Genomic DNA, 15,661 nt, shown 5'->3' on the forward strand with positions numbered 1-15,661 from the left:
GTACCGCACAGTCTGATATAACTCACTCCAAATGCTAAGAATTTTACTCCAGTGAGATTTCACTCAATGTTTTAGTATGACCACTTTTTGGCAGTAAAAGTTATTGGTCTAAGAATCGATTTATTTAAGTAGGATTTTTGATTTCTTTAGTTCACTTTTTTTTTTATCGAAATTTGAAATTTGGCGGCTTTTTTCTGGAAATAATAGTTATTATAATTACGAAAATTAACTTTGGTCATGCGATGACTTTAGAAATAAAAGTGAACATATTCTGGTCCTTTTGACAATAATTTAAATTGCATTGCAAATAACGACCAGCAAATATAAACAATTCTTACTTAAAATTGCAATTGACTAATTTTTGAGGAGTTTAAGTGTTTGAATACGATTTTGCAAAAAACATTAAAGAAAATCTCAAGAAACTGTGGGTTGTTAACATCAAAATACGATCATAGATAGAAATATAAACAAAGATCCATAATACATTTAAGCGACGTTTATAAATAAATATTTCTAATTAAACTTAAAAAGAACAAACAATACATCAGTTTGAATAAAACAACAACATTGACTTTTAGAAATTTTCTTTTAATGCATACTAATATCGTTTACATGTTTTTAATTCGAACTTATTTACATATGAATTGTATGTACAGCAAAAAATAATAAGAAAACAATAAATTGAACTCGCCTAAAGTAGCAATTGATTTGCTTATGACATTCTCTGCCCCCATTTCTCGACTCTCCGCCAATCTCAATCTCAATCTCAATCTCAATCTCTCCGTGCGCTTTTCGTGGGCTCTCTAGGACATTCTCTCAGTCTTAAACGATTTAAAAAACTATGGCAAAATTTTAATTACTCATTACAAATTGCATAATCATTAAATCTCTCTGCTTGCCTTAAAGTTAACTGCGGTTAATTAGAGTTAGTGCGTATTAAGTGGTGTACGCTAAATGGCTGCATTTCGCTGCATTTATCACAAAACTGAGCGAAATGCACTCCACAGTGATTGTCCATCCAATGGTCCAATGATCCGCCACTGACCAAAACTAAATCGTAGGCTTTGACTAAATAATTGTAGAATTAATGCTAGGACGATGAATAAATTAGGGCCAGCCAGGGTGATCACTCTGAAAGGATGGATTAAAGATTTAAATTAAAATGGGTATTGTTTTAATGTATAATAGTTTTGCCAAAAGGACACCCACCATGTGCGCTGATCAGACTACGTGCATCCCAGAGGGACATCTGCGACTGGGAGAGACGATGCTGCGCCGGATAGAGTTTGTAGGGGAAGTACGAGTGGTGGAAGGTGGCAATGGGAATGGGTTGCGCCGGCTGCTGGAATTGCTGGTGCTGGTGATGGTGCTGGTGATGGTGCTGGTGATGGTGCTGGAGCTGGTGCTGCGCCGAGATCTTCCGCGAGATCTTCGGCTCCTTCTTGGGCTTGCTGGCGGAGCACGGCTGCTTCGAGGACTTGATGAAGTTGGGAATCCGCGCCAGCAGACCGCAGTAGTACGGATCGTCCTGCTTCTTTCGCTGCTGCGCCCCGCTGCTCTTCTGCCGCTTCTTGTCCGCATAGATGGGCGTCAACGATCCACCGCCCTCGTAGTCCGGCTGAAAATGATTAATTCAAGTAATTAAAATAAATAACTAATGTAGATCATATAATAAAAAATGATTTGTAAGTCATATGGAATTAAAACTTCAGTTAAAGGATTGAATTTATAGAAATTCCAAAGTCTTGGCAAAATAAACATGCTGTTGAAAGAACAATCTCTCTTTTAGAATGTGTACAATTTCAAATCTATTTTTGTATAAGTTACTCCAATTTAAGGAAAATTGAATTAAAACAGAACACAAATTATGTATTTTTATAAATATTTTAACTAGCTTTTTTCTATTAATATTTTATTTAATTTACAAGTTCTAATTAAAACATTAACTACAAGTGTTAATGAGAAAAAGTAAATAAAATTAAATATTAATAAATCGAAAATAAGAAATATTTGTTTTACAAGTTTGGCAACAGATTATAGCTCTGCTTTTATTAAAAAGTTGAAAGAGCTCCAGCTGTTCTTTCTACAAGGCTTAAGAAATCCTAATTTAAAGAACCGTGTCCCTATTAACTAAATACAAAACATACCTTGGGCACATAGGGACCCTCGTTGAGGAAGGCGGCACTGAAGATGCTGCGCCGTCCCTTGCTGGAGTTGCTCGAATTCTGTGAGTTCTGTGAGTTCTGCGAATCGTCGGAGGCGGCGGGCGTGGGGTAGATCAATCCCACCTGGCTCTCGATGGTGGAGTAGGGATCCTCGCTGCTGTTCGTGAGCGGCACGCGCATGCCCATCGCATCCAGCGACTTGGGAACGCTCTGGAGGCGACTCCGCAGCATGTCCATGGCCACCACGTTGACCACGAGTATCCAGACGGGGGAGTTGATCAGATTGTTGTTCGACTTGACCAGCGAAACGGCGGACAGGCACTGGCGCTCCAGTCTTCCCCGTTCCGGATAGGATCTCGCAAACTCGCGGTTAATGTTCGTCTGGAACTTCTTCATGTCGAAGAGTCGGCCCGAAGTGCCCGAGGTGAGGGACATCTGGGGCATTTGGATTATGTCGCCGCCGATCACCGTCTCCTCGTTACCCTGCGACGTGCTGTTCACGTAGACGCTGCTCTTGCCGTACCGCTTGATGAAAATATTGCCAATGTCGTCCATTTTGATCTTGAAACCATCGCCAATCGACTTTTTGATCACCTTCGTCTCCGCATCGCGCATGGGATTGTCGAAGCCATTCAGGCCAATTCTGTGGGTTAAGGAATATATAGATATATATTTAGTTAGTTTTAATAAGAGGGATTTTAAGAGGTGGTCTATTCATAAAATTGTCATTATAAGTATTACTTTGAAATTAAAAATATATTAAAAAATAAGGTCTTATCTTTAAGCTCCAAGCTTACTTTCTTGATATTTAACAATATATTAAATATTTTAGGAACTCACTTTATGAATTTGTAAGTCTTTTAAAAAACACCCAAATATAAAAATAATTTAAATAAACAATTTCAAATATTTTACTCAAACATAAATTAATGTAATAGATAATCTGGGAAAAAATTGTAGGTTTATGATCGCGAACTCACCGCACTCCATCGAATCCGTTCTTGGATCCATTTATGGTAATCACAGAGGAGCGGGCGTAGGCCTTGGCCACGCGTCGGTTCTTTTCGAAGACGATTATCTTGGCCCAGATCTCGTCATCGATCTGCTCCCACTTGGACAGAACCTCGTTGATGTGGTCCTGCAGAATGTGCATAGAATGGGTTGAGCATCAGTCAAAGTTCATATTTAGCTGTGGAGATAGAAAACCATACCCTGAAGAGCTTCTCGCGATCGTGCCAGACGTCTTCCTCCTGCTCCTCCTGCCCGATGGCATCCAAATTGTCCAGCGAACGCGATATGATCTTGCGGCGTGAAATCATCTTGTCTGCCTTGCTGCTCGCTTGATTCGTTTCCTCTGCAACGGGAGAACATTTTCCGAAATTATTATAAATAATTACGAGACAATTAACTAGCGCTGGCAGCTGGTGCGAATGACTTTGATTGGATCTGGCTGCCACAGACGGAATTAAATCGCCGGCGAATGGGACACGCACTGAAAAGATTATTAGGCAATCGGGTTCAATCAATCTGCGAGCCAATGAACTCTGCACACGAAACGTACCTATTTTGTGTTTTTTTTTTTTTTTTGGGTGTCGGGTATTTAAACTCCAACTCCTTGGATCGATCGAATCACCAATGTCACCGCCTCTAATTGAGATGCCTTGACAATTGTTTGGTGCTAAACACTTTGTCGCACAACACGCGGTTTTGCATTTTTTCTTTTTTTTTTTTTTTGTTCGGGTCAGGCCAACTGGCCTGGCATTTCAATTGGCCATTTGGGGTTTTTCTTCAAAGTCAGCCCCGATTTGCTTATGCACTGCGTTTTGTCACAAAATCCAGTAGTTGAAGTAGTAGTAGTAGTAGTAGCCTCTGTCAGGTGGATTGGCGGTCAGCCACGTGATTGGCATTAATTGCGGTCCAAATGCGATTTACCAATAAATGTGTGTCACATTACTATGTGTATTCCGACGAGTGGCAATGAAAGTGAGTCTGTCTGCTTGGTTGGGGAGCTTCCCATTACCATTCCCATTCCCAATCCCATTCCCAATCCCATTTCTAGCCCCTAACAACAAAATGTGACATTTCTTGGCGTGATCAAATTAAGGGCACGACATGCCCTGCATTGTTTTACAAATTTCCTACTCGTGGCCTAATTTAAATGTTTTCCAAATTACCCAGAACTGCAGGCATTAAGTTTCCCGTCGAGCATTCACAAACACCGATCCACAGTCATTGAAGCCGCCGACTTGGGCTTTCTATTTGCTAAAGCGTTGGCGTTGGTTCTTTAATTAACAAACAGAATGGCCATAAAACCTGATAAATGTCACGCACTTCTATGTGTGTTCAAAGATCCGTTTTGGCCAAGAATGAAAGATAACTGGTTTTCTTTTTGGCAAAAGTTAAGATTTATGGCGAATAATGTTCGGTAAGAACATGCAGACACGCCCACGAGCCAAAAGTTTTGGACACTTTTGTGGTTTTGAAGTGTACAAAACTATGAGAATGTAGGGGATTTTCTGGAGAATCTCAAGTATTAAGTTACTTTGAAACAATGTGTTGAAGTCTTGTAAGTCTGCACATATCACAGATTCAATCGAATGTTTTTACACACTCCGTCACCTTTGGAGACCCCTTTAGAATTCGCTAGAATTGGCCAACATTTGCTTAATTAGAACCCACTCCACTTTCATTCATGACTCAGGGGCCCTGCTGTTAATGATGGTCAAATATCACAGAGATATCATTACCCAGCCACGACTTGACCTCTTCGCGAGTGGAAGTCAAAAGCCCAAGAGCAGCATTCAGTTCTGTCTGTTTCATCTTCTATTTTAGAGCGTTATGATTAAGTCGTGGGGTTCCTACGTCAATGGGCATCTGGTTATTTTTGCTGTTTTGTCTTCTCTCTCTTGACAGACTGTATTATATTGTATAATATATACGCATAACATTTCGTTCTTTTCTCCATCGCCGGCGAGGTGTTTTTTTTTCTGTTGCTATAAGTATATAAAATCTTTTTGTATGCCGAACGTGATGTTGATTTTTTGGCGATGATCGCATTCGACAACAACAACAACAAGAACCACACTCACCCGAAACATCTGTATATACTTGACAGGGGTATGAAATTTAATTATCTAGCTGGCCTTTGGTTATGAGAAGTTTAAACTGCATTTAATAATTAAAGCTTCTTACATGGCCAGCCGAATGATTTATCTTGTTTGCTGATTTATTAATCCGCAGTTCGCAATGCTTGTTTGGTTTTTGGAACCACTCGAGATGATCAACAAAGCGGTGTCGTCAAAGGAGAGCAGATAGATATGTGCCCTTTGAAGAGTGCTGCAAGCAAGTGCCCATCAAGTTCGTGCCTTGAGTCTTTCGTTTCAGCTCATTTTCCGCATACCGCAGCGAAACCCGCTTGCAATTAATTATGTAAGCCCCCGAAGGTCGTCGGGAGTGTATTTTTAGCAGCAGCACGGCAACTGTTCTGTGCGTGAGTACGCAGTTTATAGAATATATACCATATACCATATACCATGCCGTACCAGTTCCCCAAGGTCGTGGCGCAGAAGGAAGTATTCTTTTTTTTTTTTTTTTGGTTTCGAAGTCCGGGCTCCTTTGTCCGCTGGCTAAGCCGCTTAGCACTCTACTTAATTGGCAACTGCTGCCGCTGCCACTGCCGCTGCCACTGCCGCTGCTGCTGCTGCTGCCATGAGTCAGTTGCAATTGCGCAATTCCATGGCTTGTGCCATGCACTTCTAAGGGGGCCTTTCAAATGTAGTGACTTGTCATCTAGAGGCCCACACCCAAATGTAAGCTGACTTTCAGCTGGTGTGCTGCTACGTTACCGTTGTTACCGTTTCTGCAAGTTCTTGACGCCACAGCCAACCTTGAAAGTGAACCGAGCGAACCGAGCTGAACCGAAAACTGGAGTTCGCATATTTACCCCATGCGTTTTACATGTCCGGCTGGGAAACAAGTTTTCGAGCTTTTATTCGAGTGCAATATTTTTGTTTTCTGCTCTTACTTTCGGAACTGGGGAGCTGCCATAAATTTGGGCTTCAATCAACGCAAAATTATGAGCACTCAAAGACCAATCAAAAATGATACATTTTAATTTTAACATTTCTTTTCATTTGCCACCGCCCGAGATTGTGTTTTAATGGCATAATGATTTAAATGCAAAACAAACAGAAAAACAAAACAAGAAATCTTATACAAAATTGTTTGCACAATGTCGCGGGCGGCTGTGCACTTGTCACTTTTCGTGGCGACGCAACAAAAGTCAGTCAACAGACAACAAACAACACCATTAACAACAACAACAGCGCGGACATCTGTGGCTTACATTATTATGAGTTGGCACTTTATTTCGTCTCCATGTGAGCAAGGCGACAAAAACATAACAAAAAAAAAAAAAATGGCTAAAGAAAATGAAAATTAAATCGCATATTGTTACTGAAGAAGATGATGATGAAAAAAAGAGCATATATATACATATACATATATGTGTGTATGGAGGGGCACGCAACATGCAAGAAAATCCAAGTGAGGAACTCATGGATGAAGAGGCTGTCTTGGACGCCATAGACGCTGGGCACGTGTGAGTGTCATAAGCATTGGGGGGTCTTCAGATATTAGTATATATATACTATAATGATTAAAAGCAGGGTAAGTCTTGGGCATAGGCAAATATTTAAAGCGTATTACCTTTCCAATCAAATGCCGCACAGATTTGTTTACTGTTAACTAGATATTTTTCTATATATACTTATAGCTGTTATGTATATTTATGACTTATTTTAATTTTATTATTAATGGTTTCTTTGTCTATGCAGTTCATAAAATAAAATTGATTGCATATTTTTCTTTATATTTTTTTGTGCACTTTTATAATAAGCTGGATTTCAATAAACCAGTAAACGACGTTGAACACTTGCATATTAATTAAATATTTTTGTACAATGTTTATGATTATGTATTTATGCATTTTTTATGACTCACTTTTTTATGACATTTAATAACTATCAATCTGGCTGAGATACTTTGCTCTTAATTAAATGTCCCATAAATAAGATATGTTACAGCTTTTGCCTATAAAAATGACATGATTTATGTTTTGTACTTACAAAAAAAATTGTATTATTGAATCTATTATTTTTACTAGTCAGAATGTTTAAAATAATAAGCTGACCTAATAAATTTGATATTAGATTAGATCATAAGACTGATAGGTTCCTTTAATTTCACGAATTGACAAATTAAAGTTTCCTGCTTTCATCAGATACACTAATTATAAGCTGAACGTAAATGTGCCATTTTTCTTTGGAATCATTGTATCTGGAGCCATTTGTCAAAGGTTTCTTTCGAAACTCATCCAGATGGCGGAGCTTTAATAAGTTAAATGCTAATATCTAAATGCCTGGCCACCTATCTTCGCATCTGAACCCGTTTGCTCGATGGATTTATGGGTGGAAAGTTAGGGCATTGGGGCTGCGCCATTGTGTTCGCCTGCTCACTTGCTCCAATTCTGGTTTGGATTTGGATTCGCATTCGCATTCGCGTTGGGAGATGCTCTACTCTACGTGGGGCCAGCGACTACCCGTTCGGCTTTCATCTTTGTGGCGCTCTGCACAATGCGGCGTATGCGCAATGTCTGCTCTGTCACTCGATGTGCATGTCAAGCCGATGATTGCATCACCTTTTGCTGCAAATGCTGCTGCTGCCGCTGTGGCAGCAACAAATAGCGGCAGCTGCTCGAGGCACCGTTTTTGCGGTTGAAAAATCGGCACACGAAAATTATAAATTCCGATTTTCACTTGCCTCGCCGCCTTTCATAATATTTTCACTTATTTCTCTCCCATTGCAGTGCTGAGAATTTGCAATTCTCACCAAAGTATTTCGTGCCAGGAAGGCGCCAAAAAAAACAAAAAAAAAAAAAACAAATAATAAAAAAAAGACAAAAAAAAACAAAAACAAAAAAGGAGCGTAAAAATAAAAGAAACTGTTGCACAGCACTTTCGTGTGGCTTTGACTTCCGCTTTTTGTTGCTGGTGCCATTGAGTGATTATTATTACCCGACATTGTTTTTAATGTTCAAATTACTTGCAAAAATTCGGCTTTTATTTGGCCAAGCACGTTTTGGGCCTTGGCTTCTCTCTATGGTCTATTCTTAGGCCTCAACAAGTGGCGCACACAATAAATTCTTGGGCCCAAAAATAATAGTGCGAGATCGAAGATGACTTGGCTTGACTTGACTTGACTTGACTTGACTTGTCTTATTCGGCTAATTAAAATCTGACTTTACTTGTTATGTATTCTGACAATCGTACGCTTTGATTAGTCATCGATTCGATTTGTTTATGCTAATACATTTGGCAGCCAATGCAATTGATAATTGGACGTTTGCCCATGATTCATGACAAACATTCAGCCCCGAATTACATCACTCAAATGAAAACTCTCCAAAACGATTTCTGCCAATCAATATGGTCGTCTGTGTAGTCGGCAACTACAATGCAGCCGAAATACAATTAAAGAGCAGGAAAAGACTCCACTCGTAAGCACTTCAACAAAGGCCGCTCCGCTCGTATTTCTTATGATTTTGTATATCTGTATTTCCCATACATATTTCTGTGCACCCCGCTTAATTAGAGTTCATTAATTTCGGCTTCGAATTGAAATTGAGCCGTCGTCGTCGTCGCCGTCGTGGCACAATCAAATGCGTAATTAACAATTGCGTGAATAATCGGGTGTAAAATTCTAGTCAAAGTGGACATAATTCAGGGGCGAGCGACTTGAAAATGGCCCTCAAATGTGGGCCAGGTTAAAAGACTCTATTTGGTTGTCCTAATTAGGCTTTCGTTTCGTTTTGGCATGCAAATAAGTCTTTCTGTTTACATAGATCTCCAGATGCGGGAATGGCGAATCCATAACAAAAGCCGAAAGAAAACAGAAAAAAAAGGCGAATAGGCCAAAGACCCCCTGTATAGTATAGTATATACTATATAGTTGGCTGAATCACATGCGAAGATCGCCGAAGATCTTCAATCTCGCCAGCCTTCCTTATTTTCGGGAATTTCGTATGCATTGAACGTTTTCGGCTAAAGTGGAGATTACATCGCTCATAAATTCTGGCCAAGGCAAGCGGCCAAAAACCGCACTGGGCTGACATTTTTTTTTTTTTTTGGTTGGCCAATAAAAATATGAAATTATATCAACGTTAATGCTAATCTTGGTGTAAATTAAGCACACGCATTTCGAACGCGAACGGGTTTTTCCCAGGGCCACTGAAGGTTGCTGAACAGTTTTCCACTGCACTGGCAACTTGGCTTGGTTTCCATTCCATTCCATTCCACTCCATGTCCAAACCAAAGAACCTTTTGTGCAGCCCAAACAAAAGACTCAGGCAACGAACTTGATTTTGTAATTTACATGCTAGCACACACATTTGGCCCAGTAAAGAAGTAACATACTATACTATACAGTATATGTAGCATATAGCTTAGCTTAGCTTTTATTTCACACTCATGGACAGCGCGTTTCAGTGGCCTTTGGCGTTTAGCACATCCACCATAAAACCATGTTTATTTATAAGACACCACAGAATGCTAATTAAAAACTCTGGCTGTGCGACGCTGGTCGTCCGGCTAAAATCTTGTCTTAAACAATTTTCCAGCTACACAATTTAAGTGCCAATCAAACGATCTTCTCCGCTCGAGCGTGCATTCATTTCAATTAGCAGCGAACGACAAAATCAATTCCGCCAAATGTCAAGGTCGCTATGATGGGTTGGGATGACACTTACCCTGCTTCAAAGTGCAATGCGGCGTTTGAGTATCCGTAAGTCCCCTGATAATTGCTGGATTTATTCCCGAGTGTGAATCAGAATTGTATGCGAAACGCCCACAATCAATCGGCTGCTTACTGTCTTTTTTTTTTTGTCTCTAAATATTATTACTTTTTCGGTTATTTACAATTGTCTTTGAAATCTCTATTAACACAACACTCTCAGAACTCTGCGCTCGCGACGATTACGATTTCGATGGCGATTACGACTTCTACTGAGTCTCTGCTGTGGGTTAGTAGCTGATCGCTGTTAAAGTGTTAGGCGATGGGGAAGCGCGCGCAAGAACCGCTCGCCTCAAGCTGCGTGTTTCGACTGCTCGGCTAACGGTGAGGCCCACAGCAAGACAGCCCAACTTGTGTTGGCCAAAACGGGCCCGAAGTGCCCCAAGTCGGAGTTCCCCAAGCCGAAGCGAAGCTCTATCTTCGCTTAAACGCGACTCGAAACACGATTGCACTCTGAAATCCCGCTTGTCTCAGCTCTCGCAGTCGCCTGCCGACTGCCAAGCGAGAAGGTTTACTCTTGGTTCTTGAAACATTCCCAAAGCAGCTTCTTCCTACAAAAATTAATGTGTTTAAAAGCTTCTTCTTAGAACAAGATCTGCATTTTTGAGTGCTTATTTTAAATAACTTGTTTCTTAAAATGTCTCATTGTATCTAAAAGTTGATATTTAAATCAGGAATACGTGCAATATATTTAAAACATGTTGCTAAGATTATGGTGAAAGTTAAATATTTGTTGTTTGATCTCCTGACTATAGAATATACACAAGAAATTGTTTAATAATTATATGTTTCTAAAATAATAAAATAAATTAAGTCAATCAGAATTAGAAGAATTCGTTTATACATACAAATAAGTTGTCTTTAATAATGGGATGACCTATCACATTTTCACAAAATAAATTAAATAACTCTTTAATAGTTCTCAGCTTTGATAAAAATCAATAATTAAATCAATATTGGTGATAAATTAATTTTATTATACATTTTAGGGGTCTTTTGATTAATATTTTATTCAAATATAAAACATCTCAAAATTGTTTTATAAATAATACATTTTTTAGATTTCAAGTTAAAGAGTTTTACATTGAATAGCAAACAGTTCTTATATAAGAATGATCTTAAACTCGTTCAAGTATCGAAAGCTCTTTGCTTGTGCTTAGAAATTAACATTTTTGTATTCTTTTGTTTATTTTCGCATGTTGAGCGTGTGAATTACTTTTGATTTGTTTTGGGCCGCCGCTCCCGTTGCGGATGTGTCTTTATGCCTCTACTCCCCTGGGTAATTCCCTCGTTCGGCAAGCTTCTCTATTTGGCTCTAGTTTTTTGTTTTTCTATTTTTATTTTTGATTTGCCCAACCAGCGACATAATTCAGAGCGAGATTCGTTCGTTTATGGCAGTTGGCTTATTTGGTTAGCCAGCATTAAATGCAATTTATGTGCTCAAGATTCCCAGTTGTCTCGGTAAAGAAGTGAATCATAGGGGGAGGGTGTGGTCACTGGCGGTCACTTAGCATAGAATGGTTGTGGTTCCATCCCCTGATCTCGGCTGTGATTTGGCGATGGAGTTCCCTTTCACAAGTCAATTATCGCGGACTGCTGCTGCCAAATTGACGCTGAGCTAAGACAGATGGAATGCCCAGAGATCTCGGTGCTTTAAATAGAACTCCTCGAGTGTCCGGCTGTCATAATCACAATGTTCACGGCTATTCAATCACCGGCCGAATGGCTGAATACGTATCGAAAGGCTGCGTTGTGCGGCAATAATTGCCCAAGAATTTCATATATACAATATATATTCGCAGCTCAGCCGAGCTGACCATGTTGTAATCCAAATATAATTTTGTTAGCCACTGCCTGGTTACTGTTACTGCTGTTACTGATTTTTTTTTTTTTTGTACTTTGCTATTTCAATTAAAAGCCAACGCCAAACGGCAAATGGCAACAGCTACGGCAACAGGTACAGGTACAGTAAACAATGGCAGTTGTGGGCCGGGTGAAGGGGATGTTGGCTTGGGCTGTTCGGCTGTTTGGAGCATGCCAAGCAGGTCGTTGTTTTAATAATCATTACAAATTGCTTTTGGCTTCGCGGACCAACGAACGACCTTGCTACATTAAAACGGAAAATAAAACAAAAGCAAAAAAAAAGTAGTGTTGCTTTGGGAGAAAATGGCTAGGCAAATGTGTGAGTGTGTTTTTTTTATTTTATTTTGGTAACAAATTGAGAAATTTGCAGCCACTCCAAATTTGCTAATTGAAATCAAGGTTGGCTTAGCATTTAAATTCTGATTTTAAACATTGTTTTATGCACAATTATTTGGCTGCTCATCGCGTTAAAATAACAATAATATTAACAATTATAATAATGAATTGTTTGGGCGCCTTTGTTTTAGCCATGTTGTACAAACAATTTCCGCATCGTGTTGTTTGCTTTGGCTTCTTGGTGCGATTTAAATCGACAGCGTTAATTCGCGCTGACACACAAAGAAAAAGAGCTGGCTAAAAATAATGGCAAATTCTTGATCTCTCGCCTGTCTCAAGTGACTTAGTGAACAGTGTGGGTTGACGGCTGGCAACGTGGCGTATGATTGATAAGCGAATGGTTCTACCCTTTGGCCGGATTAAGCATACGTCATGGTGGCCGCCCTTTGCGGCGATCGAAAAAACCAATCGATCAAGGAAAGTCCTTCGCAGAACGGATCTATGATTCAGCAGAGAAGCAGCTGTGACGTAACTTAAATTATAGCTAATTCATTAGCTTTACTTCGAATCAGGTGTCAACGACATGAAGAAACCAAAAGTTAAGGTCGCTGCTGCAACCTTCGGACTGGAATTTCACAAGATTGTGACTCTTTTTGGCATGCAGGAGACGGTGTGCAATTTAAGAGCTTTTTAACGCCCGGCGAACACTCGGGCATGCAGAAGCCGATCGAATTCAATATTCCACTCCACAAAAGACAGAAAAACCACAAACAGAAACACAAAATTCAAATCAAAATCAAAATCAAAACGGTGGCGATGGGAAAAGGTTTCGCTTTTGGGTGTGTTAATTGAACTGCTGGCAATTTCCGCGTACCCAGCCTTGAAACCTGGGAAACTGCTCAACAAACCCATTTGGCCACTTCATGTAAGGCAATTTTCGTTCATAATTTGCCACTCAATCCGTTTGAGGCGTTAACAATTATGTTAAGAACTTGCTGGCGATGACGCGGTCCAAATCTGAAAGTATCCGACAATAGCCGCTCTGAGTGGCCAATTTTATGCTAATTACTATAGCGGTAATGGATTTCACATACAGTTGAACTTCTTAAACTGAAATGATTTATTTTCCAAATAAAATTGTTTATTTGTTTTTTAAGATTTTTTATAATTGTATTATTTTTTCTTGAAAATTTATTCAATCCGCTAACAAATAATATTACAAATTAATTTAAACAACAGAATAAATTAATGAGAATTATCAGTAAAAAATTTGCATATCTTAAATTAAATGATTATTTACTACAAAAGGAGTACTTACTACCTAAAATATATCGGTCATTTTAATTTAATACGAACATAGTTCTTACAAATAGACATATCCATAAATGGGGTATGCCCGTCTGTCAGTTCTCAGGTTTGATATTTTTGACGGCCTTGCCCGGAGCAAGCTGAGTTTTTTTATGCCGGTGACTCAGAAGAAGACTTTTCACATGTCAACAAAACAAAATGCTGAAATACGATGGCTATCGCAGGGCCTCGAATCGGGGGAGAGATGCGGAGTCTGCGAGTCTGCGAGCTGGCTTGTTCGATGATATCAAAAACATGCGCCATTCATTTCACACGCTGCAACGTGCCGAGGTGCAGGTACCAACTGCATCTGTGGCTATATCTGCGAGGGAATCGGCAACACGCTGACTTGCAACACGGCCAACAAGGTGTAATTAACTGCCAGTCGAGCAGGGGCGCCATTAGAAAAGCGGCCAACAAGTGGCACAATTCCCCTAATCGCAACTGGCAACTGGCAACTTGCACTTTTGTTGGCCAGAGGCAATCAGCCATTAGAAAAGTGGAGGAAGCAAAGAACCAGAATCCGAAGAACACTCCAGATCTGGGAGCACAAGCACGACAACTTCGAAGAGTAATTGCGCACATTACTCATGGCTCAAGGCCATGTTGTAGCAAATGAATTTCGTTTTCAGCACCTAGCTCGAAGGATGGCTTCTCGTACTCCATCCCGATCCCATTCCCCCAAAGACGGGCTTCTTTGTCCGCAAGATGGATGGTCTCTTTGGCTTTAGCGGCTGCTGTTCTCTGATAGTCGCGTTATGGCAGCTTATTAATCAAGTTGCTAGGCGAAATTAGCACAAGCAACTGAAACCGAAAGCTGAAAAGAGTCTGGCAGGCAGACAATCAGACAAACAGACAACCAGTCAGCGGAGAATGCCTCGCCGCCTGCAATAGGCGATGTAAGTTTAATTATAATAAATGTCAGCTTCAAATATGCAATTAAGGCAAATGTAGAATGCTGGCCGAGATGGGGGCATTTAATTAAGAGGGCTCGTGTAAATTAAATTAAATTGAATCTTTCAGGCAATAAAATAAATTGTAGTTTTATCTGCGTCGAAGAGAGCAATCATTTTTGAGTGAGGATCACTTAAATATAAAGCAATTAAAGATAAATATTTACAATCATAAAGACATAATTACATGTCAAAAATTATTTTAAAAACCAAATCAAAATTCTTTTTAGCAATAAAATAAAATTTTGCTCAAATGAATCAAATTAAAATAATATAAAATCTGTAAGTATAGAAAATAATTGAGGAATAGCAGAAAACTTATTAAAAGACTAAAACTTACAAAAATGTTGTATGTATTAATATCAACAAAAATAATGATTTCTAAGATGTCATATCCACGTTCTCAAATCCAGACTTTCTGGACCTTACTTTTATAAGTCACCTGTCTATAAATAAGTCAAACTTAATGGAATAACCAAACGCCAGTGGCAGAAGCCTTGGCGATAACGCGCCACAATCACTCACGCCACTATTTATAGAGTTTGAGTTTGCAGTTTGAAATGTGGCAGGGAATCAGGGGCAGGGTATTCCCGATCATAATTCTCGGACGAAGAGGACGAGGATCAGGCTAACGCCGGAGTTCCTGGCCCCGTTGACGCTGCATATTTATCGCCTGCTACTTGTAATTGCCACAAATTGTATGAAGTTTTTATGCCACTTGCCTGCTGGGCCATGAATAATTGATTTACACGGTGTTTGTGTACTTGGTACCTGGCATTCTCGTAAATCCAATCCCCCAGTAGCCGTAGCTGTAGTCATCCTTATCGTTTTCGCTTTCTGGCCTCCAAGTGGGCCCATTAATCAGGAGCAGCCCGGCACAGATGGCACACAATATACACTAACTATATATCATGGGCAGGCGCCCACGCTGTCCCACGGGGATGCACTCTAATGATTATGCCAATGTGCGCCATAAATCATGCAAGTCGAAGATCGGTTGGGTCATACACATCGCACTCGGACTGCCGCTACTCACTCCCCCACTTTTCGATGGCAATCGCAACACGCGTTGAAACTGCAATTAGCACAATCTCTCGCCTTAATCTTAGAACATTAATTAGTTTATTTAAAGCGACTTGAAGTTGAGTA

The 15,661-nt window shown here is 39.9% G+C and overlaps 1 protein-coding gene across 2 annotated transcripts; it reads right to left on the reverse strand.

The window, feature by feature from the left end:
- Positions 1–567: 567 nt before the first annotated feature.
- Positions 568–10,350, reverse strand: LOC128254445 (uncharacterized). 2 transcript variants are annotated; one of them, XM_052983572.1, is made up of 6 exons: positions 9,964–10,350; positions 3,377–3,497; positions 3,146–3,303; positions 2,148–2,808; positions 1,210–1,618; positions 568–1,131 (listed from the first exon to the last, which is right to left on the reverse strand). In XM_052983572.1, exons 2-6 carry the CDS (start codon positions 3,482–3,484, stop codon positions 1,127–1,129), a joined length of 1,341 nt encoding a protein of 446 aa, XP_052839532.1. In that variant the 5' UTR covers positions 3,485–3,497; positions 9,964–10,350; the 3' UTR covers positions 568–1,126. The 2 variants fall into 2 exon arrangements, with proteins under 2 accessions (XP_052839532.1, XP_052839531.1); XM_052983571.1 differs by having other exon boundaries at positions 3,377–3,519; positions 9,970–10,349.
- Positions 10,351–15,661: the final 5,311 nt, after the last annotated feature.

The sequence above is a fragment of the Drosophila gunungcola genome (assembly GCF_025200985.1).
Source record: "Drosophila gunungcola strain Sukarami chromosome 2R unlocalized genomic scaffold, Dgunungcola_SK_2 000004F, whole genome shotgun sequence".
In the NCBI taxonomy this organism is placed as follows: Eukaryota; Metazoa; Arthropoda; class Insecta; order Diptera; family Drosophilidae; genus Drosophila; species Drosophila gunungcola.